Below are 25,991 nucleotides of genomic sequence, written 5' to 3' on the forward strand. Positions count from 1 at the left end.
TAGCAGTGAAGAGTACAGCTGATTCCAGACGTTCAACGGATAATAGGTAAGTCAGACCTATGGAAGTCAAATCCTCGTACTGAGTGGGTAACACGAAGAACAGACAAAGAACAGAGAACCATGGGAGGTTTAAATAGTGCTCCAAAATACCAGAACCAATGAGAATAGGGAGGAGGCCCAAAACAAATTAACAAGGAGCACATGTGTTAAAGTCAAGTCTCAGAACAAAGAAGTAGGTTCAATCACCACTTACAAGAGGAAAGTAACATAGCGGGTACCTGTTTATGGGACTGGCGTGTGACAAAACTTGCCTTTGAAGACATTGCCATTTTAAATCCTGCCACAAAGTCGCTGAATATCGTCGACTTCAATATTCCGCAGATTGATATGTTTACTCCTTGTCGTGAATCTGCAAACATTCAGCTTCTCTGGTAATTAGCCCATCTGTCTCCCTTCCACCCAACATTGACTATTTTGCCCTCCTGTGCTCAGTTCCTTCTCTTTGGGAACCTCTAATTTTATTACTTATCCCCTTTGTCATCCATATTAAAAAGCTTACTTTGAATACCTAAAATGCTCCACTTTCCTATAGGTCCAGGACCCATCCAAACTTAGTGTATCCTCCAGTACGATCTTACCCTGCTACTTTCTTGATCTTTATACTAATGTATACAAAGCAGAGGAAAGTGCTGTTTATTATATGTAGAGCCCCACTCTTATACCGGGAAATATAAAAATATAAAACTTATAGAATTCTTTTGGTAATGTTAAAATGTTCAATCCCCCCACTGAACATTAATTAGTCTAAAAGCAGTAACATAATTTACAATTGATAGTCAAGAAGGTGTATCAGAAAGAAGAATAGTGAACCATATAAAAATGCCAAAGGGAAGAATTGATTTGATCTGATTTAATATTTTTTTGTGTCAATTAAAAATATAATAATTAGGACTATTTCCCTATATCATATAATCAATTCCTGAAGCTCTTCTTCAATATTCACATGTTTCTAAATCATTCAAATTGTTATAAACTATTTTTATAGATTATTCGTTCAAACAATATATGGCCATATTTATTTTAACGTATTCCGCCATTGTCTTAAACATAAATGCATGTATGATTCTTTGTTTATTCTGTTCAGCTAGTACAGGGTAAATGTATGAAATATATAGAATATGATTGATACTTCTTCAAATCCTGGCAGCACTCGTTCCAAATGTTCAGAGATTAGATACTGACACTGGTCTCCCTCTAACCAATAAATTGGCTGCTGTCACAAGTTTTTCCGAGAGGTAAACACCTGAGTATCTTATTAGTAAATTTATGTCCTGTATCCTAATTTCACAGTATTCTTATATATTATTATACTTCACAATAATATTAGTTCTTATGTTTCTAAAACATTATAGACTACATAAGATGTGTGGAGTCAGTAATCACCTCAAACTAGCTAAAACTGAACAAAAGAGAAGATTATGGCTCTCTCTGCCTAGACAATAGGAGAATCTTAAACAAAAGTTCCATTTGTTGACATAACAGGATGTCAGAGACTGCTGTGATCTAATTAGAAAGCAAGATGTTATCACCTGCCAAGATCTAATTACAATTCTCCTTTTAGTAAGTGACCTTAGGAATGTTTATATCTCATTTACATGTCAAGGAGGTATACACCAGAAACTGAAGCTGCTCTGATTAAATAATTTAATTTTATGAGAGACTAATTTAAATTTCACCAGAAGACAAATAGTGTGAGAATAAGTTTTGGTCATCCCGGGAACTATTTAAGACAGAGATGGGGAGTAATGCATATAAATAGGTTGTATCAGGCTGGTGTTAGTTAGTTGGTGGCTGAAGACCTGGAAGGATGGAACAGTAAGAATGAGCATGAGGAAAAGAGACTGAAGGAGAAATCTACAGAGTAAGGTAACTATATTATGCATTAGAATGTACTGATCCTTACACAAGTGCTTGCTGATTTTGTGATTTATAATTGTTTGTATTCTTGTCTTAGTAATATTTATATAGCTATTATTGCAATCTAACAATCATAAACATAATATTAAGAGTACACTACTGTGAATTATTTTTCTATCAGTACTGTGGTGTCATGTGTGCAAGTTTTCTCTATCAGTGCTGTGGTATCAAATGTATAATATATATTGATATATTCACTATTAGTACTATGGGATTATATAGGATATTTTCATGAGCACTTTGGTAAACTAATTCAGCACTAAAACTTTTTATGTTCATTTAAATATCAAAGAGGGAAACAATGATTCATTGAGTGAATGTTCAGTTATTTATACAAATATGATCTCATTTTCACTGTTTGATTCCCCATATAATCTTTTATAAATTAGATACACAGGATTTGTTTTTTCCATTGTGTATGTATCACTTCTATCTTATGATTACATTAATCCAGAACATATTACACTATTTGTATTCCTTTTCTTTTTGAATGTATAACTTTAGATCTGGAGTCCACCTTAGCAAGGAGCTTTGGAATCTCTCCAGAGATAATCAGATAAACCTGGTTCATGTTATGCACATTGGTATGAGGCTAATTCACATTTTGAGCATATTTTGGGACGTTGTCAGTTATGATTTAGAAATTACTGCACTACTAGGCGCCTTTTTGTTCTGATATTTCCTTTTTACTATATATGTGTCTGAAATCAGAATGTATTCCAAGATGAAATAATCAAAATTTCTTAATTATGTACAATCCATTGTCAACAGCTTACAAACAACGTGTAAAATGTACATTCATATAATTTTGGTATAAAATATATTTATTTTTTCAACAGGTGGATTAATGAGCAGGATTCCCTCTAGCAGCAGAAGAGGACACCCATAGAACGACATTCTATACTGAATATCTGAGTCACCCACAAGTCATATCCACTACAGAAGTCAGCTCTTATAAAACTTGAGGATTCACAAAAGCTATTTTCATTTTCTGAATAGAAGCAGCCTTCTATAGCTTGTAACTTAATAAACACACAATGAGTCTCACAGGACAGAGGCCATATCAATGCTCTGAGTGTGATAAAATGTTTACACGGAAGTCAAACCTGATCATACACCAGAGGATTCACACAGACGAAAAGCCATTTTCATGTTCTGAATGTAGTAAATGTTTTAGTGCCAATTCAAAATTAATCCTACACCAGAGGATTCACACAGGAGAAAAAATGTTTAGTTGCTCTGAATGTAACAAGTGTTTTACTCATAAGTCAGATCTTGTTACACATCAGAGGATCCACACAGGAGAAAACCCATTTTCATGTTCTGAATGTAGTAAATGTTTTAAACAGAAATCACACCTTATTAGTCACCAGAGGATTCACACTGGAGAGAAATCATTTTCATGCTCCGAGTGTAGTAAATGTTTTAAACAGAAATCACACCTTATTAGTCACCAGAGGAGTCACACTGGAGAGAAGTCATTTTCATGCTCCGAATGTAGTAAATGTTTTGGGACCAATTCACACTTAATCCTGCACCAGAGGTTTCACACAGGAGAAAAACCATATTCATGCTCTGAATGTAACAAACATTTTCGTACCAATTCAAAATTAATCATGCACCAGAGGATTCACACAGGAGAAAAACCATTTTCATGCTCTGAATGTAACAAATGTTTTAAACAGAAGTCACACCTTGTTAGACACCACATGATTCACACTGGAGAGAAGCCCTTTTCATGTTCTAAATGTAGCAAGTGTTTTAACACTGATTCACACCTTGTTAGTCATCAGAGAAGCCACACAGGAGAGAAACCATTTATATGCTCTGAATGTAACAAATGTTTTAAACAAAAGATAACACTTCTTACGCACCAGAGAAGTCACACAAGTAAGTCACTTGTTTCCGAATAGAGCATGTATTTCATAGACAAGTTAACTTGTTTAATCATTATAATATTCACAAAGGAGAGAATCAATTTTTATTTACTGGATGTGGCAAATGTTGTATGTAAAATCAAATATTTTTTAGACTGGAACGTCTAACATTGAGACTTAGGAATTTTTCCCCTGGGATGGTCTCCCTGTAATTGAGAGCAACTGTATACCAACCATCAATGACAAAGAAGTCCCAAGGTGTCATGTGGTTTATTAAGATACTAATGAAGTTGAATGTTTTTTATTATGTTCTTATTTTAAACATTAGCACATTTAAAGTGTCCATGTCACTTACACACAGTGGAGGTAATTTACAAAGTGCATTCGATTCACTCTGCAAACCGATTAAATAATCATGAGAGGGACTGGTAATAGGGGCTACAACCATATCTCTATCTTCGTTTCCTCCCACTCCCCTTTTTGATCCTCTTCAATCTGGTTTTTATCCCCTCAACTCCAATGAAGCCACCCTCACTAAGGTCCCATCTAAGTGTTTTTTCATCCTGCTTATCTTTCTAGACCTCTGCACAACTAGACACCATTGACCACCCTCTCCTCCAGCAATCCCTTCTCTTCATTAGCTTCTGTGAAACTGCCCTTATATGGTTCAACTGCTACTCACCATCTACTCCTTATGGGTCTCTAGTTCTGTCTCTATTTTCCCTCCTCTGCCACTACCTGTCACCATCCCCCAGTAATCTGTTCTCGTCCCCCTGCTCCTCTCCCTCTATAATTCTTCCCTCTGTGATGGTATCAGCTCCTTTGGCCTCCATTACCATCTCTATGCTGCTGTCACCCACGCAAGTCTCTCTTTCCAAGTGTTTTCTTTATGTTATTTTACAGGGTATAATAGTGTAAGCTTGCTGCTTGTACGTATACAATTTTATTGCTCACGTACATTTTATTTTATTTTGCTGGTTGTCAAACTCGTTCTAGTGCCTTAGAAATAAAGGATTTTTTGAAAATTCCATGTGACGATTATTTGTCTGTCAACCTTTTTATTACATTGTTTGGAGTTCAATATGGAGGTTTTAAATGTATCCAATTTAAAGTATAGGATGAGACGTAATCTCTTCCAGCTCTGAGCTGGTGCAAAACTCAGGTCCTTATGCAGACTGGAAATGGTCGTGCACCTTCCACACAGCAAACAACAGCGAGAGTGCGCCGATGGCCATCTTGAACCGCAAAATGAAATTTCGTCTCTGCAAAGCAATGTGCACTGTATGCTTACTCTGTACTGTGTACAGAACACCCTCACTCCTCCCAGGTCCTCTCCTTGCCATGTACAATCTTCAACAAAGTTGAATGGAAATAAATAGGTGCACATTGGTTCTCAATATTAAAGGATATTAACTTTTAAAACTTAACTTTTATTGTTTAGATTAAATCAGCGATATAAAAAAGTATATCTTCAATAAAATCACTGTGTGTAATTAAAAGTGACTGGGTGCGCCAGGCAACGTGTCTTAATATAATGGGGAGTATAATATATAATAGAGGTAGAGTAATACCCGCTTTTCATATCTCCAAATACATTGGCTGTGAATAATCTCATTAAATGCATATATGATAATGACACCAGTGTTACTCACTATTCTCTTGATCAGCTTTAGTAATACACGGAGATGATTTGCTATCTACCTAGAGAGGCTCTACACTAACTAGGATTTGTTGAAGCAAGTCATAGTTTCTATATTACACATCTGATGTGGATGGTCTTGTGATTATATATAGCAGTAACATTAATATTACTCGCTAGTCTCTCAATTAGCTCCCATTCTTCTTAGATCCATATACCCCATCAGGTAAAAGATAGTCTCATTTGTTAGATATGTTGTGGTAGTGCCAGTATTGTTTGTTATACTCTCAATCAGTTTCCAGTTATGTAGTGGTAGTGGCGCCAGTATTATAAATTATACTCTCAAACAGCTTTCAAGTATACAGCGGCGGCTAACTATCTGCCTACAAAAAGCTCCAGAATATCTCTGGTTTTGCTGGAGCAATTTCTCATTTCTTATTTCCCCTTTAGTCAAGTATAATCTAGTGCATCCAGCGATACGCTGACGCGCGTTTCGCTGTGTGCTTATTCAAGGCAAGCCGAGAGACTGTTCTGACGGTTATTAAATACTGTCAGTGTGGGGCTTAACCTCATGACGTGATATACAGCCAATCTCTGATGGTTATAATACGAACTCCTCCCATTCGGATTTCTATTGGTCCAAATGCATTGCATTGCCGATAATAAGGAAGGGAACTATAAATATACTTAATAATACGGCTTAATAAAATGGGATTTACTATAGTTGCTACTAGGTCTAGCAGATTTTAATCATATGTGATCAAGTTAACCATAATTAATCAAGATCACTAAAGATCTATATGTTGTTTACGGTGATATAGAATTCAGATATGTACCATAATGAAATTCTGAATCAAATTAAAACAAAAAAGAAAATAAAGTGATAATAATGTATAAATAAAGTGCTTGATGCCAAAAAGTGTTGAAGATAAGGGATTAAAGTATCCAAATTAAACTATAATAAGGGATTGTTATATCCAAAGTGAGGTAAGTGATGGTGTGACTAATATTAATAGTTTGTTATTTTGTTATAACATATTCATTAAATTTTGCAATAATTGTTAATATTTTTGACTATTTTTTATTTTTAATTTTTTAAAATTGTTAATTATTTTTATTTTTTTTTAATATTAATTAATATTTATTTTATATTTTGTATTTGTATTTCATTTTTTATTTTTTAAATATTTAGTTTTAATTTATATTATTTAATGTATTACTTTTCATTTTTGTGTTCTTTATGTTAGTTTTATGTGATTCTAAGTGACAAAAACTATATTATAATAATAATGAAATTTTTATTTTTTTAAACAACTGCATAAGTTCAAATTAAGTATACTCTTATATATATCTCCCTATAAGACACTAACAATTGTAGATTATATATAATTGTAACTAAATCATTAAGATTTTATTGAATCTTAATATATATAACCCATTATGTAACTATAGTTCCACCCCAATATATTAATATTGGCAGTTAAAGTCAAATAAAAATTCTCTATAATGGTCCTTTGCATAATTTATTATGGCTGTGGTTCCACCCAAATGTATCAGTATTAGCAAATGAAATACAGTGAGGGTCCATATGATAATCCCTTTGGATCTTATTGTATCACTCCATCAATCAGAGAAAAGCTGTATAATTATTGTTATCATTTAATCCCTTAGGATAAATTGTCCCCTTTAAGAAGATTATTTTCACTTCATGTTTCAACAACGTCTGTTTAATATCGCCACCTCTAGTTCCAAGATTTATTTTTTCCATTCCATAAGCTACTAAGTATTTGGCGTTGTTGTTATGTGCCTTTAAGAAATGTCTGGCTAATGAAGTTAAAGTTTTAATTATCTTGGCATCTTGTTCGGCATTCAGAATGTTGCCTACATGTTCTAGCAGTCAATGTTTAAAAGGTCTGCTAGTCATCCCAATATAGCTTAACGCACAAGGACAGGTGAGACAATATATGACACCTTGTGTGTCACAATTAAAAAGCTTTCAATGGTGTGGCGATTAGCAAATTTGTCCACAAATTGGTGGGTCTTCTTTGTATATTTGCAGACTTTACATTTCCCACAAGGGTAAAATCCAGTTATTGTTTTTCTAATTATCATCTGTTTTGAATTGTCCTGAAAATGACTATGTACAAATAAGTCATGTAGATTCTTCGATCTCCTCCAGCTGGTAAGTATTCTGTTTCTCATTGTCTCTTGAAGATCTGGATCTAATTTCAAGATGTGATTATGTTTTTGTAGGATAGATTGAATTTGCTGCCACTGATTGTTGAAGGTACTAACAAATCTAATGATTGTATTTTCTGATTTATGTTGTCTTTGTGGAAAGACTAAAGAATCTTTTTTAATAGTTCTAGTTTCTCTATATGCTTTTTTGATCTAATTATGGCTATACCCTCTTTTCAGGAGTCTTTCACGTAACTCCTTAGCTCTTTTCTCAATAGTAGCTAAATCACCACAGTTTCTTCTCATACAGAGAGATTCTCCTTTAGGGATACAACGAATTGTAGAAGGGAGATCAGAGCTAGATGTGTGGAGAATACTGTTTGTTGCTGTTTTCTTTTTTTATCAGGACAAATTCTAATAGGTTTAGAACAAAGCTATTAAGTTCATTTCTCACTTTGGTCTCTAAAAATTGTCTGGCAGCTTCTAAACCTTTTTGATGCTCAATACTAGTGTGTAGAGCCTCCACATCACATGTACATAACCAAGTGTTCTCATGTACCGTGATATGTTGTATTTTACTAAGGACATATAAGGTGTCTTGTACATATAAAGGCAAGAAGAATTCAAATTCTCTCAAATAGGTGTAAACATATATACTAGCTTTCTCCGTTAGGTTGTCTAGACCTGAAACTATTGGTCTGCCGGGTGGTCTTCTCTCATTTATAGCTACTTTCGGAAGTACATAAAACGTACCGCTGCTTCTCACACTAATGCAGCTGTATTTATAGTTCTCTGGAAGCAGTGAGGTGATATTACTGAGCAGATCGGACACTTGCACAGGCTCCGTCAAAATTCGCTGAACAAAGCTGTAACTATCCTATTTTGCCCTCAGTTCCTTTTCCTTGGGAACCTCCTATTTTATTACTTACCCCCTTTGTCATCCACCTTAAAAACTTACTTTGAATCTCTAAAACCCTCCACTTCCTTATAAGTCCAGGACCCAACCAACCTCAGTGTATCCTCCAGTATGATCTTACCCTGCTACTTTCTTGATCTTCATACTAATGTATACAAAGCAGAGGAAAGTGGTGTTTATTATATGTAGAGGTCCACTCAGTTACTGGGAAATATAAAAATATAAAACGTATATAATTCTTTTGGTAATGTTAAAATGTTCAATCCCCCCACTGAACACTAATTAGTCTAAAAGCAGTAACATAATTTACAATTGATAGTCAAGAAGGTGTATCAGAAAGAAGAATAGTGAACCATATAAAAATGCCAAAGGGAAGAATTGATTTTGATCTGATTTAATATTTTTTTGTGTCTATTGAAAATATAATAATTAGGACTATTTCCCTATATCATATAATCAATTCCTGAAGCTCTTCTTCGATATTCACATGTTTCTAAATCATTCAAATTGTTATAACCTATTGTTATAGATTATTCGTTCAAACAATATATGGCCATATTTATTTTAACGTATTCCGCCATTGTCTTAAACATAAATGCATGTATGATTCTTTGTTTATTCTGTTCAGCTAGTACAGGGTAAATGTATGAAATATGTAGAATATGATTGATACTTCTTCAAATCCTGGCAGCACTCATTCCAAATGTTCAGAGATTAGATACTGACACTGGTCTCCTCTAACCAATAAATTGGCTACTGTCACAAGTTTTTCTGAGAGGTAAACACCTGAGTGACTTATTAGTAAATTTATGTCCTGTATCCTAATTTCACAGTATTCTTATATATTATTATACTTCACAATAATATTAGTTCTTATGTTTCTAAAACATTATAGACTACATGAGATGTGTGGAGTCAGTCATCACCTCAAACTAGCTAAAACTGAACAAAAGAGAAGATTGTGGCTCTCTCTGCCTAGACAATAGGAGAATCTTAAACAAAAGTTCCATTTGTTGACATAACTGGATGTCAGAGACTGCTGTGATCTAATTAGAAAGCAAGATGTTACCACCTGCCAAGATCTAATTATAATTCTCCTTTGTAGTAAGTGACCTTAGGAATGTGTATACCTCATTTACATGTCAAGGAGGTTTACACCAGAAACTGAAGCTTCGCTGATTAAATAATTTAATTTTATGAGAGTCTAATTTAAATTTCACCAGAAAACAAATAGTGTGAGAATAAGTTTTGGTCATCCCGGGAACTATTGAAGAGAGATGGGGAGGAATGAATATAAATAGGCTGTATCAGGCTGGTGTTAGTTAGTTGGTGGCTGAAGACCTGGAAGGATGGAACAGTAAGAATGAGCATGAGGAAAAGAGACTGAAGGAGAAATCTACAGAGTAAGGTAACTATATTATGCATTAGAATGTATTGATCCTTAGACAAGTGATTGCTGATTTTGTGATTTATAATTGTTTGTATTCTTGTCTTAGTAATATTTATATAGCTATTATTGCAATCTAACAATCATAAATATAATATTAAGAGTACACTACTGTGAATTATTTTTCTATCAGTACTGTGGTGTCATGTGTGCAAGTTTTCTCTATCAGTGCTGTGGTATCAAATGTATAATATATATTGATATATTCACTATTAGTACTATGGGATTATAGAGGATATTTTCATGAGCACTTTGGTAAACTAATTCAGCACTAAAACTTTAATGTTCATTTAAATATCAAAGAGGGGAACAATGATTCATTGAATGAATGTTCAGTTATTTATACAAATATGATCTCATTTTCACTGTTTGATTCCCCATATAATTTTTAATAAATTAGATACACAGGATTTGTTTTTTCCATTGGATATGTATTACTTAAATCTTATGATTACATTAATCCAGAACATATTACATTATTTGTATTCCTTTTCTTTTTGAATGTTTAACATTTTGATCTGGAGTCGACCTTAGCATGGAGCTTTGGAATCTCTCCAGAGATAATCAGATAAACCTGGTTCATGTTATGCACATTGGTATGAGGCTAATTCACATTTTGAGCATATTTTGGGACGTTGTCAGTTATGATTTGGAAATTACTGCACTACTAGGCGCCTTTTTGTTCTGATATTTCCTTTTTACTATATATGTGTCTGAAATCAGAATGGACTCCAAGATGAAATAATCAAAATTTCTTAATTATGTACAATCCATTGTCAACAGCTTACAAACAACGTGTAAAATGTACATTCATATAATTTTGGTATAAAATATATTTATTTTTTAACAGGTGGATTAATGAGCAGGATTCCCTCTAGCAACAGAACAGGACACCCATAAATCAACATTCTATACTGAATATCTGAGTCACCCATAAGTTAGATCGACTACAGAAGTCAGCGCTTATAAAACTTGCGGATTCACAGAAGCTATTTTTATTTTCTGAATAGAAGCAGCCTTCTATAGCTTGTAACTTAATAAACACACAATGAGTCTCACAGGACAGAGGCCATATCAATGCTCTGAGTGTGATAAAATGTTTACACGGAAGTCAAACCTGATCATACACCAGAGGATTCACACAGGCGAGAAGCCATTTTCATGTTCTGAATGTAGTAAATGTTTTAGTGCCAATTCAAAATTAATCCTACACCAGAGGAGTCACACAGGAGAAAAAATGTTTAGTTGCTCTGAATGTAAAAAGTGTTTTACTCATAAGTCAGATCTTGTTACACATCAGAGGATCCACACAGTAGAAAAACCATATTCATGTTCTGAATGTAACAAATGTTTTAAACAGAAGACATTACTTGTTAATCACCAGAGGACTCACACTGGAGAGAAGTCATTTTCATGCTCCGAATGTAGTAAATGTTTTGGGACCAATTCACACTTAATCCTGCACCAGAGGTTTCACACAGGAGAAAAACCATATTCATGCTTTAAATGTAACAACCATTTTCGTACCAATTCAAAATTAATCATGCACTAGAGGATTCAAACAGGAGAAAAACCCTTTTCACGCTCTGAATGTAACAAATGTTTTAAACAGAAGTCACAGCTTGTTAGACACCACATGATTCACACAGGAGAGAAGCCCTTTTCATGTTCTAAATGTAGCAAGTGTTTTAACACTGATTCACACCTTGTTAGTCATCAGAGAAGCCACACAGGAGAGAAATCATTTATGTGCTCTGAATGTAACAAATGTTTTAAATAAAAGATAACACTTCTTACGCACCAGAGAAGTCACACAAGGAAGTCACTTGTTTCCGAATAGAGCATGTATTTCATAGACAAGTTAACTTGTTTAATCATTATAATATTCACAAACGAGAGAATCAATTTTCTTTTACTGGATGTGGCAAATGTTGTATGTAAAATCAAATATTTTTTGGACTGGAACGTCTAACATTGAGACTTAGGAATTTTTCCTCTGGGATGGTCTCCCTGTAATTGAGAGCAACTGTATACCAACCATCAATGACAAAGAAGTCCCAAGGTGTCATGTGATTTATTAAGATACTAATGAAGTTGAATGTTTTTTATTATGTTCTTATTTTAAACCAGTAGCACATTTAAAGTGTCCATGTCACTTACACACAGTAGAGGTGTCACCATCCCCCAATAATCTGCTCTCGTCCCCCTGCTCCTCTCCCTCTATAATTCTTCCCTCTTTGATGGTATCAGCTCCTTTGGCCTCCATTACCATCTCTATGCTGCTGACACCCACGCAAGTCCCTCTTTCCAAGTGTTTTCTTTATGTTATTTTACAGGGTATAATAGTGTATGCTTGCTGCTTGTACGTATACAATTTTATTGCTCATGTACATATTATTTTATTTTGCTGGTTGTCAAACTCGTTCTAGTGCCTTAGAAATAAAGGATTTTTTGAAAATTCCATGTGACGATTATTTGTCTGTCAACCTTTTTATTACATTGTTTGGAGTTCAATATGGAGGTTTTAAATGTATCCAATTAAAAGTATAGGGTGAGACGTAATCTCTTCCAGCTCTGAGCTGGTGCAAAACTCAGGTCCTTATGCAGACTGGAAATGATTGTGCACCTTCCACACAGCAAACAACAGCGAGAGTGTGCCGATGGCCATCTTGAACCACAAAATGAAATTTCGTCTCTGCAAAACAATGTGCACTGTATGCTTACTCTGTACTGTGTGCGGAACACCCTCACTCCTCCCAGGTCCTCTCCTTGCCATGTAAAATCTTCAACAAAGTTAAAAGGAAATAAATAGGTGCACATTGGTTCTCAATATTAAAGGATATTAACTTTTAAAACGTTACTTTTATTGTTTAGATTAAATCAGCGATATATAAAAGTATATATTCAATAAAATCAATGTGTGTAATTAAAAGTGACTGGGTGCACTAGGTAACTTGCCTTAATATAATGGGGAGTATAATATATAATAGAGTTAGAGTAATACCCACATATCATATCTCCAAATACATTGGCTGTGAATATTCTCATTAAATGCATATATGATAAAGACACTAGTGTTACTCACTATTCTCTTGATCAGCTTTAGTAATACACGGAGATGATTTGCTATCTACCTAGAGACGCTCCACACTAACTAGGATTTGTTGGAGCGAGTCATAGTTTCTATATTACACATCTGATGTGGATGGTCTCCTGATTATATATACCAGTAACATCAATATTACTCGCTAGACTCTCAATTAGCTCCCATTCATCTTAGATCCATATACCTCATCAGGTAAAAGATAGTCTCATTTGTTAGATATGTAGTGGTAGTGCCAGTATTGTTTGTTATACCCTCAATCAGCTTCCAGTTATGTAGTGGTAGTGGCGCCAGTATCATAAATTATACTCTGAAACAGCTTTCAATTATACAGCGGCGGCTAACTATCTGCCTACAAAAAGCTCCAGAATATCTCCGGTTTTGCTGGAGCAATTCCTCGTTTCTTCTTTCCCCTAAGGTCAAGTATAATCTAGTGCACCCAGCGATACAACGACGCGCGTTTCGCTGTGTGCTTATTCAAGACAAGAGACTGTTCTGACAGTTATTAAATACTGTCAGTGTGGAGCTAACCTCATGACGTGAGGGTGTCTCCACCTATCAGAAAGAGTGTTATCAAAGTGATTGGCATAATATACAGCCAATCTCTGATGGTTATAATCCGAACTCCTCCCATTCGGATTTCTATTGGTCCAAATGCATTGCATTGCCGATAATAAGGAAGGGAATAATAAATAAACTTAATAATATGGTTTAATAATACGGGATTTACTATAGTTGCTACCAGGTCTAGCAGATCTTAATCATACATAATCAAGTAAGCCATAATTAATCACGATCACTAAAGATTGGTGAGTTAGATCTATATATTGTTTTTGGTGATATAGAATTCAGATATGTACCATAATGAATTTATGAATCAAATTAAAATAAAAAAGAAAATAAAGTGCTATGATGCCAAAACGTGTTCAAGATTAGGGATTAAAGTATCTAAATTAAACTATAATAAGGGATTGTTATATCCAAAGTGAGGTAAGTGATGATGTAACTAATATTAATAGTGTGTTATTTTGTTATAACATATTCATTAATTTGTGCAATAATTGTTAATATTTTTGAATATTTTTTATATTTAATTTTTTTAAATTTTTAATTATTCATTTTTATTTATTATTAATTAAATTTTTTATTATATATGTTATTATTTTATTTTTTTTACATTTTTTACATTTTTAGTTTTTATTTATATTATTTAATTTATTACTTTTCATTTTTTTGTTCTTTATATTAGTTTTTTGTGATATTAAGTGACAAAAACTATATTATAATAATAATAATAATGACATTTTTCTTATTTTAACAATTACATAAATCTAAATTAAGTATACTCTTATATATGTCTCCCTATAAGACACTAAAAAGTGTAGATTATATATAATTGTAACTAAATCAGTAAGAGTTTATTGTATCTTAATATATATAACTCATTATGTAACTATAGTTCCACCCCAATATATTAATATTGGCAGTTAAAGTCAAATAAAAATCCTGTATAATAATCCCTTGCATAATTTATTATGGCTGTGGTTCCACCCAAATGTATCAGTATTAGCAAATGAAATACAATGAGGGTCAGTATGATAATCCCATTAGATCTTATTATATCACTCCATCAATCAGAGCAAAGCTGTATAATTATTGTTGTCATTTAATCCCTTAGGATAAATTGTCCCCATTAAGAAGATCATTTTCGCTTCATGCTTCAACAACGTCTGTTTAATATCGCCACCTCTAGTTCCAAGATTTAATTTTTCCATTCCATAAGCTACTAAGTATTTTGGGTTGTTGTTATGTGCCTTTAAAAAATGTCTGGCTACAGAAGTTCAAGTTTTCATTCTCTTGGCATCTTGTTCGTCATTAAAAATGTTGCCTTCATGTTCTAGCAGTCGATGTTTAAATGGTCTGCTAGTCATCCCGATATAGCTTAACTCACAAGGACAGGTGAAACATTATATGACACCTTTTGTGTCACAATTAATAAAGCTTTTAATGGTGTGGCGATTAGTAAATTTGTCCACAAATTGGTGGGTCTTCTTCGTATACTTGCAGGCTTTACATTTCCCACAAGGGTAAAATCCAGTTATTGTTTTTCTAATTGTCATCTGTTTTGAATTGTGATGAAAATGACTATGTACAAATAAGTCTAGTAGATTCTTCGATCTCCTCCAGCTGGTAAGTATTCTGTTTCCCATTATCTCTTGCAGATCTGGATCTAATTTCAAGATGTGACTATGTTTTTGTAGGATAGATTGAATTTGCTGCCACTGATTGTTGAAGGTACTAACAAATCTAATGATTGTATTTTCTGATTTATGTTGTTTTTGTGGAAAGATTAAAGAATCTCTTTTAATAGTTCTAGTTTCTCTATATGCTTTTTTGATCGAATTATGGCTGTACCCTATTTTCAGGAGTCTTTCACGTAACTCCATTGCTCTTTTGTCAATAGTAGCTAAATCACCACAGTTTCTTCTCATATGGTGAGATTCTCCTTTAGGGATACTACGAATTGTAGAAGGGAGATCAGAGCTAGATGCGTGGAGAATACCGTTTGTTGCTCTTTTCTTCCTAAAAATGTCACAAGAAAGTTCTTTCTGATCTGTAACAAAAATCGTAAGGTCTAGCAGGATTATCTTCTCAGAATTTAGATCAAAAGTGAGTTTAAGATTAATTTGATTGACATTCAGATGGAGAATAATTTTATGAGAATCTCCTTATCTCCTTCCCAAATGAGGAATATGTCATCTATGAATCTTAGCCATAAAAAAACATGCCATGTGTAGATCTCATTTTCGGTGGTGAACACTATCTCTCTTTCCCACCACACAATGTAGAGATTGGCATAGCTTGGGGCACAAGTCATCCTCATCGCCGTGCCCCTCACCTGTAAGAAGAACTTGTCATCAAATGTAACAAAAATTCTTTGTCAGGACAAATTCTAATAGGTTTAGAACAAAGCTATTACGTTCATTTCTCACTTTGGTCTCAAAAAATTGTCTGGCAGCTTCTAAATATTTTTGATGCTCAATACTAGTGTATAGCGCCTCCACATCACATGTACATAACCAAGTGTTCTCATGTACTGTGATATGTTGTATTTTACCAAGGATATCTAAGGTGTCTCGTACATATGAAGGCAAGGAGAATACAAATTCTCTCAAATAGATGTCAACATTTATACTAGCTTTCTCCGTTAGGTTGTCTAGACCTGAAACTATTAGTCTGCCGGGTGGTCTTCTCTCATTTTTATGTACTTTCGGAAGCAAAAAAAATGTACCGCTGCTTCTCACACTTCTCAAAGAGGGGAACAATGATTCATTGAGTGAATGTACAGTTATTTGTACAAATATGATCTCATTGTCACTGTTTGATTCCCCATTTAATCTTTTGTAAATCAGATACACAGGATTTGTTTTATCCATTATATATGTATTACAACTTATGATTACATTTATCCAGAACATATTACACTATTTGTATTCCTTTCCTTTTGGAATATATGTCTTTGTATCTGGAGACCACAACAGGAAGGTGCTTTGGAATATCTCTAGAGGTAATCAGATAAACCTGATTCATGTTGTGCACATTGGTATGAGGCCAATTCACATTGTGTTCATGAGCATATTTTGGGACGTTGTCAGTTTTGATTTGGAAATTACTGCACTACTAGGTGCCTTTATGTTCTGATCTTTCCTTTTTACTATATATAAGTCTGAAATCAGAATGTATTCCAAGATGATTTAATCAAAATATCTTAATTATGTACAATCCATTCCCAACAGCTTGCAAAGTAGGTGTACAATTTACATTCATATAACTTTGGTATCAAATATATATATATATATATTTTAACAGGTGGATTAATGAGCAGGATTCCCTCTAGCAGCAGAAGAGGACACCCATAGAACGACATTCTATTCTGAATATCTGAGTCACCCACAAGTCATATCCACTACAGAAGTCAGCTCTTATAAAACTTGAGGATTCACAAAAGCTATTTTAATTTTCTGAATAGAAGCAGCCTTCTATAGCTTGTTACTCATTAAACACACAATGAGTCTCACAGGACAGAGGCTATATCAATGCTCTGAGTGTGATAAAATGTTTACATGTAAGTCAAAGCTGATCATACACCTGAGGGTTCACACCGGCGAGAAGCCATTTTCATGTTCTGAATGTAGTAAATGTTTTAGTACCAATTCAAACTTAATCCTACACCAGAGGAGTCACACAGGAGAAAAAATGTTTAGTTGCTCTGAATGTAACAAGTGTTTTACTCATAAGTCAGATCTTGTTAGACATCAGAGGATCCACACAGGAGAAACCCCATTTTCATGTTCTGAATGTAGTAAATGTTTTAAACAGAAATCACAACTTATTTGTCACCAGAGGATTCACACTGGAGAAAAACCATATTCATGTTCTGAATGTAACAAATGTTTTAAACAGAAGTCATTACTTGTTAGTCACCAGAGAACTCACACGGGAGAGAAATCATTTTCATGCTCCGAATGTAGTAAATGTTTTAAACAGAAATCACACCTTATTAGTCACCAGAGGACTCACACTAGAGAGAAATCATTTTCATGCTCCGAATGTAGTAAATGTTTTGGGTCCAATTGACAGTTAATCCTGCACCAGAGGTTTCACACAGGAGAAAAACCATTTTCATGCTCTGAATGTAACAAATGTTTTAAACAGAAGTCACACCTTGTTACACATCAGAGGATTCACACCGGAGAGAAGCCCTTTTCATGTTCTAAATGTAGCAAGTGTTTTAACACTGATTCACACCTTGTTAGGCATCAGAGTAGCCACACAGGAGAAAAAACATTTATGTGCTCTGAATGTAACAAACATTTTCGTACCAATTCAAAATTAATCATGCACCAGAGGATTCACACAGGAGAAAAAACATTTTCATGCTCTGAATGTAACAAATGTTTTAAACAGAAGTCAAACTTTGTTAGACACCACATGATTCACACCGGGGAGAAGCCCTATTCATGTTCTAAATGTAGCAAGTGTTTTAACACTAATTCACACCTTGTTAGGCATCAGAGAAGCCACACAGGAGAAAAACCATTTATGTGCTCTGAATGTAACAAATGTTTTAAACAAGAGATAACACTTCTTATGCACCAGAGAAGTCACACAAGAAAGTTACTTGTTTCCGAATAGAGCATGTATTTCATAGACAAGTTAACTTGTTTAATCATTATAATATTCAAAAAGAAGAGAATCAATTTTCATTAACTGGATGTGGAAAATGTATGTAAAATCAAATATTTTTTAGACTGGAATGACTAACATTGAGACTTGAGGAATTTTTCCCCTGGGATGGTCTCCCTGTAATCGAGAGCAACTGTATACAAACCATCAATGACAAAGAAGTCCCAAGGTGTCATGTGGTTAATTAAGATACTAACGAAGTTGAATGTTTTTTTATTATGTTCTTATTTTAAACCAGTAGCACATTTAAAGTGTCCATGTCACTTACACACAGTGGAGGTAATTTACAAAGTGCATTCGATTCACTCTGCAAACCGATTAAATAATCATAAGAGGGACTGGTAATAGGGGCTACAACCATATCTCTATCTTCGTTTTCCTCCCACTCCCCTTTTTGATCCTCTTTAATCTGGTTTTTATCCCCTCCACTCCAATGAAGCCACCCTCACTAAAGTCACATCTAAGTGTTTTTTCATCCTACTTATCTTTCTAGACCTCTGCACAACTAGACACCATTGACCACCCTCTCCTTTAGTAAACCTTTCTCTTCATTAGCTTCTGTGAAACTGCCCTTATATGGTTTAACTGCTACTCACAAGCCACTCCTTATAGGTCTCTATTTCTGTTTCTATTTTCCCTCCTCTGCCATTACCTGTCACCATCCCCCAATAATCTGTTCTCGTCCCCCTCCTCTCCCTCTATAATTCTTCCCTCTGTGATGGTATCAGCTCCTTTGGCCTCCATTACCATCTCTATGCTGCTGACTCCCATGAAAGTCCCTCTTTTCAAGTGTTTTCTTTATGTTATTTTACAGGGTATAATAGTGTAAGCTTGCTGCCTGTACGTATACAATTTTATTGCTCATGTACATATTATTTTATTTTGCTGGTTGTCCAATCCGTTCTGGTGCCTTAGAAATAAAGGATTTTTTTTTAATATTTCATGTGAAGAGTTTTTGTCAATCAACCTTTTTATTACATTGTTTAAGTTCAATATGGAGGTTTAAAATGTATCCAAATTAAAGTACAGCATGAGACGTAATCTCTTCCAGCTTTCAGCTGGTGCAAAACTCAGGTCTTGTTTCAGACTGTAAATGGTCGTGCACCTTCCACACATAAAACAACATAAAGAGTGTACCGATGGCCATCTTGAACTGCAAGATGAAATATCCTCTCCTCAAAACATGTACAACAGCTGCCTCCATAACACTTGATGATGCATAAAGATTGAGATGTGGATGAATGTGCAGATTCTTTTTTATTTTTGGAATTAATATATTTTTTCATTGTTAGTAAATATTTTACATTCTTATGCATTTTAGAAGCTGGAAAAGAGTTAATATTTGATGCAGGGCTGACAATCTGGCACCCAACAACAAAAATACCCACAAACACCAGTTATCCATATTAATATACAGCAAATGTATTAACTATGAATTGTTCAACCTGTACTGAAATGTAAACATTTGGCTTTATTATTATTATTATTATCAATTTTTATTTATAATGCGCCACAAGGTGTCTGTAGCGCCGTACAGGGACAAACAAATTACAATACAATGGGAGACAGCACAGTACAGTAAAGAGTAAGCACAGTAACTCAATAAGCTCAATGCACAGCTTGAGAGGGCGGGGAAGGGGGAGGCAGGATCCGCCCAAGAAGAGGCCCCAAGAAGGAGGGCTCGGAAGACAGGGAGACCCCCAGGGGGAGGAGGGAGGGAGAGTGGACGTGGGGTGGAGGACCCTTGAGGAGGAGGGGGTATAAGTAGCTGGAGAGCAGAGTTAGAAGTGATGGAAACAGGAGGAGAGAAGGCCCTGCTTATAGGAGCGTACAATCTAAGGGGAGGGGTGGACAGACAGAGAGACGCAGGGGAGAGAGGGAGAGTAGGGGGACAGAGGCAGAAGATAAGGTAGGAAGTTAAGTGGGAGACAGAAAGGCTTTAAGAAAAAGATGAGTTTTTAGGGCCCGTTTGAAACTGGACAGATTAGGGGAAGTTCTAATGGAGGGAGGGAGCTTGTTCCAGTGGAGGGGGGCAGCGCGGGCGAAGTCTTGGATACGTGCATGGGAGGAGGTTATAAAGGGGGGAGAGAGGCGACGTCAGAGGCAGAACAGAGAGGGCGGGATGGAGCATGAATAGAGAGGAGGGTGGAGATGTAGGTCGCAGTGGAGTTGGCGAGGGCCTTGTAGGTGAGTGTGAGGAGCTTAAAGAGGATTCTGAAGGGGAATGGGAGCCAGTGAAGGGCTAGGTAGAGGGGGAGACAGAAGAGGAGCGGCGAGAAAGGAAAATAAGCCTAGAAGCATCGTTAAGAACAGATTGAAGGGGAGCAAGATGAGAGCGGGGGAAACCAGTGAGGAGGAAGTTGCAGTAGTTCAGGCGGGAGATGATCAGAGAGTGGATAAGGGAGGAGGGGGGGGGGGGAGGGGGCCAGGAAAGTGCTGAAGGTGGCGAAGAGGCGGCGGGGTTTAGAGGACTGGGAAGAGATGCGAGATTTAAAGAAAGATTGTTTAGCGAGTGAGAGGGCAGAGCTGTAGGATGAAAAGATAAATTTAAAGTGGAGGAAGTCAGCCAGGGAGCGGGATTTTCTCTAATGACGTTCGGTGGTACTGGAGCATTTTTAGAGGAAGCGGGTAAATTTGGAGTGCCAGGGTTGGGGTTTGGAGCAGCGGGGGTGGACGGAGTGGGCAAGGGCGACCGCGCCCAGAGCGGAGGTGAGGGTGTGATTGTAGAGGGAGACCGCCTGGTTGGGGCAGGCCTGGGAGGAAAGGGGAGAAAGGAGGGTATCGAGAGAGGAGGACAGAGAGGCAGGGTCAAGAGCGTCGAGGTTGCGTATGGACAGAGTAGGTTTGGGCAGGGGGAGGGGAGCAGGAGAAGAGGAGAGAGAGGAGAGGAGATGGTGGTCGGATAGAGGAAAGGGAGAGATGGAGAAGTCGGAGAGACTACATAGGTAGGAGAAGACAAGATCAAGGGAGTGACCAAGGCAGTGGGTAGAGGAGGAGGTCCATTGGGTGAGACCAAGGGAGGAAGAGAGGGTGAGCAGTTTGCTGGAAGCAGGGTAGGTGGGGTTGTCGATGGGGATGTTAAAGTCACCGAGAATGATTGAGGGGAGATCGGAGGAGAGGTGGTGAGGAAGCCAGCCAGCAAAGTTGTCAAGAGGGAGGTGGGGCCAGGGGGGCGGTAGATGACAGTGATGCGGAGGTGAATGGGGTAGAAGAGGCGGATGGAGTGAGCTTCAAAGGAGGAGAAGGAGAGGGAGGGTTCAGGGGGAATAACACGAAAAGTACAGGTGGAGGAGAGGAGGAGGCCCACTCCACCACCTGGGCGGGCACCAGGCCTGGCGGAGTGGGTGAAGGAGAGGCCACCATAGGAGAGGGCAGCGGGGGAAGTAGTATCAGAATCGGAGAGCCAGGTTTCAGTAACGGCAAGAAGGTTAAAGGAGTTGGATAGAAAGAGGTCGTGGATAGCAGTTAGTTTGCTGCGGACGGATCTGGCATTCCAGAGGGCACAAAAGAAAGGGGGAGAAGAGAGGGGGGAAATGGGGATGAGGTTAGCAAGATGAGCAACGTGCGGGGGAGGGCGGGGAGGAACGGGAGAGGTAGGGCGGGGGGGAGTATGGGTATGGAGTGAGAGCGGGGAGGCATAGTAGGGAGAGAGAGTAACAGAACAGTGAGATAGTGGGGACAGTGAAAAACAGGTAAGAACAATGGCAGGAAGACAATGACAAGGTGGAAGTAAATAACGAATTAGGGCGTGGAGGGCATGGAACAACAGTACAGTGAGATAATAAGGACAATGAAAACAGGTAAGAATGATAGCAGAACAGTAAGATAATAAGGACAGCGGATAACAGGTAAGAATAAGCAGAGAGACAATAGCAAGATGGAGGACAACAACCAATTAGGGCGTGGAAGGCAAGGAATAACAGAAGGAGAGGTAATAAGGACAATGGAAATAGGCAAAAATAATAACAGGTAAAAGTAGTTGCTGGTAAATATAAAATCAGGAAAAACAAGATAAATGAATATAAATAGTAGAATAATAACAGGAGGGAGGGGGAGGACGGAAGAGTGGGAGGGGTGGAAGAGAGAGTGGAGGAGGAGATTTCAAGTCGGATGGCCTTGATTTTAGAGGAGAAGAAGGAGGCGAAATCGGAGGCAGTCAGGGAGGAGGGAGGGGGGGGGAGGGGAGGGGGCAAGGAGAGTGCTGATGGTAGCAAAGAGGCGGCGGGGGTTAGAGGGTTAGGGGTTAGTTACATATGTTACTTTACAGACAATTGTTAATAGAAACTTTGATTTATACAGCATTAACATATTCCACAGCACTTTATAGTTGGTAACGAACAAGACAGGTGATTGACAAAGCTGTATGGAAGTCATGCTCACACGTTTGCAGTTTATAGCAAAATAGGAGTTTATACATGATGATAAGTGTATCAGAGTGTATATTGGATCTAACAGATTAAAATAGAAAAAGTAATTAGACTACATAAGATTTGTTTCTCATTTGTGCTGAGTCAATAATCACCTCAAACTAGCTAAATCTGAACAAAAGAGAAGATTATGGCTCTCTCTGCCTAGACAATAGGAGATTCTTAAACAAAAGGTCCATTTTTTGACATAACTGGATGTCAGAGACTGCAGTGATCTAATTAGAAATCAAGATGTTACCACCTGCCAAGATCTAATTACAATTCTCCTTTGTAGTAAGTTAAATTAGGAATGTTTATATCTCATTTACAAGTCAAGGAGGTATACAGGAGAAACTGAAGCTGTTCTGATGAAATAATTTAATTTTATGAGAGACTAATTTAAATTTCACCTGAAGACAAACAGTGTGAGAATAAATTTTGGTCACCCGGGGAACTATTGAAGAGAGATGGGGAGGAATGACTATAAATAGGCTGTATCAGGCTGGTGTTAGTCAGTTGGTGGCTGGAGAGCTAGAAGGATGGAACAGTAAGAATGAGCATGAAGAAAAGAGACTGAAGGATAAATATACAGAATAAGGTAACTATATTATGCATTAGAATGTACTGATCCATACACAAGTGATCGCAGATTTTGTGATTTATAATTGTTTGTATTTTTGTCTTAGTAATACTTATATCGCTAATATTGCAATCTAACAATCATAAATATAATATTAAGAGCACACTATCATGAATTCTTTTTCCATCAGTACTGTGGTGTCATGTGTGCCAGTTTTCTCTATCAGTGCTGTGGTATCAAATGTATAATATATATTGATATATTCACTATTAGTACTATGGGATTATAGAGGATATTTTCATAAACACTTTGGTAAACTAATTCAGCACTAAAACTTTCATGTTCATTTAAATATTAAAGAGGGAAACAATGATTCATTGAGTGATTCCCCATATAATCTTTTATAAATCTGATACACAGGATTTGTTTTTTCCATTGTGTGTATATCACTTCTATCTCATGATTACAGTTATCCAGAACATATTACACTATTTGTATTCCTTTTCTATTTGAATGTATAACTTTTGATCTGGAGTCCACACCAGGAAGGAGCTTTGGAATCTCTCCAGAGATAATCAGATAAACCTGATTCATGTTGTGCACATTGGTGTGAGGCTGATTCACATTGTGTTTTTAGCATACTTTGGGATGTTGTCAATTTTGATTTGGAAATTACTGCACTACTAGGCGCCTTTTTGTTTTGATCTTTCCTTTTTACTATATATATGACTGAAATAAGAATGTACTCCAAGATAAAATAATCAAAATTTCTTAATTATGTACAATCCATTCTCAACAGCTTACAAACAAGAGGAAAATATTACATTCATATGAATTTGGTATAAAATATATTTTTTTTAACAGGTGGATTAATGAGCAGGATTCCCTCTAGCAACAGAAGAGGAACCCCTTAGATCAACATTCTATACTGAATATCTGAGTCACCCACAAGTCATATTGACTACAGGAGTCAACTCTTATAAAACTTGAGGATTCACACAAGCTATTTTAATTTTCTGAATAGAAGCAGCCTTCTATAGCTTGTTACTCATTAAACACACAATGAGTCTCACAGGAGAGAGACCATATCAATGCTCTGAGTGTGATAAAATGTTTAGATGGAAGTCACAGCTGATCATACACCTGCGGATTCACACAGGCGAGCAGCCATTTTCATGTTCTGAATGTAGTAAATGTTTTAGTACCAATTTAAAATTAATCATACACCAGAGGAGTCACACAGGAGAAAAAATGTTTAGTTGTTCTGAATGTAACAAGTGTTTTACTTCCAAGTCACTTCTTGTTGAACATCAGAGGATCCACACAGGAGAAACCCCATTTTCATGTTCTGAATGTAGTAAATGTTTTAAACGGAAGTCACACCTTATTAGACACCAGAGGATTCACACTGGAGAAAAACCATATTCATGCTCCGAATGTAGTAAATGTTTTGGGTCCAATTCAAACTTAATCCTACATCAGAGGTTTCATACAGGAGAAAAACCATATTCATGCTCTGAATGTAACAAACATTTTTGTACCAATTCACATTTAATCATGCACCAGAGGATTCACACAGGAGAAAAACCATTTTCATGCTCTGAATGTAACAAATGTTTTAACCAGAAGTCAAACCTTGTTAGACACCACATGATTCACACCGGAGAGAAGCCCTTTTCATGTTCTAAATGTAGCAAGTGTTTTAAGACTGATTCACACCTTGTTAGTCATCAGAGAACCCACACAGGAGAGAAACCATTTATGTGCTCTGAATGTAACAAATGTTTTAAACAAGAGATAACACTTCTTACTCACCAGAGAAGTCACACAAGAAAGTCACTTGTTTCCGAATAGAGCATGTATTTCATAGACAACTTGTTTAATGATTATAATATTCACAAAGGAGAGAATCAATTTTCATTTACTAGATGTGGCAAATATATGTAAAATCAAATATTTTTTAGACTGGAACGACTAACATTGAGACTTAGGAAATTTTCCCCTGGGATGGTCTCCCTGTAATTGAGAGCAACTGTATACCAACCATCAGTGACAAAGAAGTCCCAAGGTGTCATGTGGTTTATTAAGATACTAATGAAGTTGAATGTTTTTTATTATGTTCTTATTTTAAACCAGTAGCACATTTAAAGTGTCCATGTCACTTACACACAGTGGAGGTAATTTACAAAGTGCATTTGATTCACTCTGCAAACCGATTAAATAATCATGAGAGGGACTGGTAATAGGGGCTACAACCATATCACTATCTTCCTTTCCTCCCACTCCCTTTCTTGATCCTCTTTAATATGGTTTTTATCCCCTCCACTCCAATGAAGCCACCCTCACTAAGGTCACATCTAAGTGTTTTTTCATCCCACTACCTATCAGAATCCCCCATGAATCTGTTCTCGTCCCCCTGCTCCTCTCCCTCTATAATTCTTCCCTCTGTGATGGTATCAGCTCCTTTGGCCTCCATTACCATCTCTATGCTGCTGTCACCCACGCAAGTCCCTCTTTCCAAGTGTTTTCTTTATGTTATATTACAGGGTATAATAGTGTAAGCTTGCTGCTTGTACGTATACAATTTTATTACTCACGTACATATTATTTTAATTTGCTAG

At 36.3% G+C, this 25,991-nt stretch overlaps 1 protein-coding gene and 1 pseudogene across 1 annotated transcript in view; both read left to right on the plus strand.

The window, feature by feature from the left end:
- LOC142150616 (uncharacterized) overlaps positions 1 to 11,586 on the plus strand; it is a 42,139-nt gene extending 30,553 nt beyond the window's left edge. Inside the window, exons 3-4 of the mRNA XM_075205816.1 lie at positions 3,028 to 3,867; positions 11,096 to 11,586. Coding sequence (XP_075061917.1) covers positions 3,028 to 3,867; positions 11,096 to 11,586 — 1,331 coding nt within the window. The remainder of the gene's footprint in view (positions 1 to 3,027; positions 3,868 to 11,095) is intronic.
- Positions 11,587 to 17,205: 5,619 nt separating this feature from the next.
- LOC142150617 (uncharacterized) lies at positions 17,206 to 25,224 on the plus strand (annotated as a pseudogene).
- Positions 25,225 to 25,991: the final 767 nt, after the last annotated feature.

This window comes from Mixophyes fleayi, chromosome 4, assembly GCF_038048845.1.
Source record: "Mixophyes fleayi isolate aMixFle1 chromosome 4, aMixFle1.hap1, whole genome shotgun sequence".
In the NCBI taxonomy this organism is placed as follows: Eukaryota; Metazoa; Chordata; class Amphibia; order Anura; family Limnodynastidae; genus Mixophyes; species Mixophyes fleayi.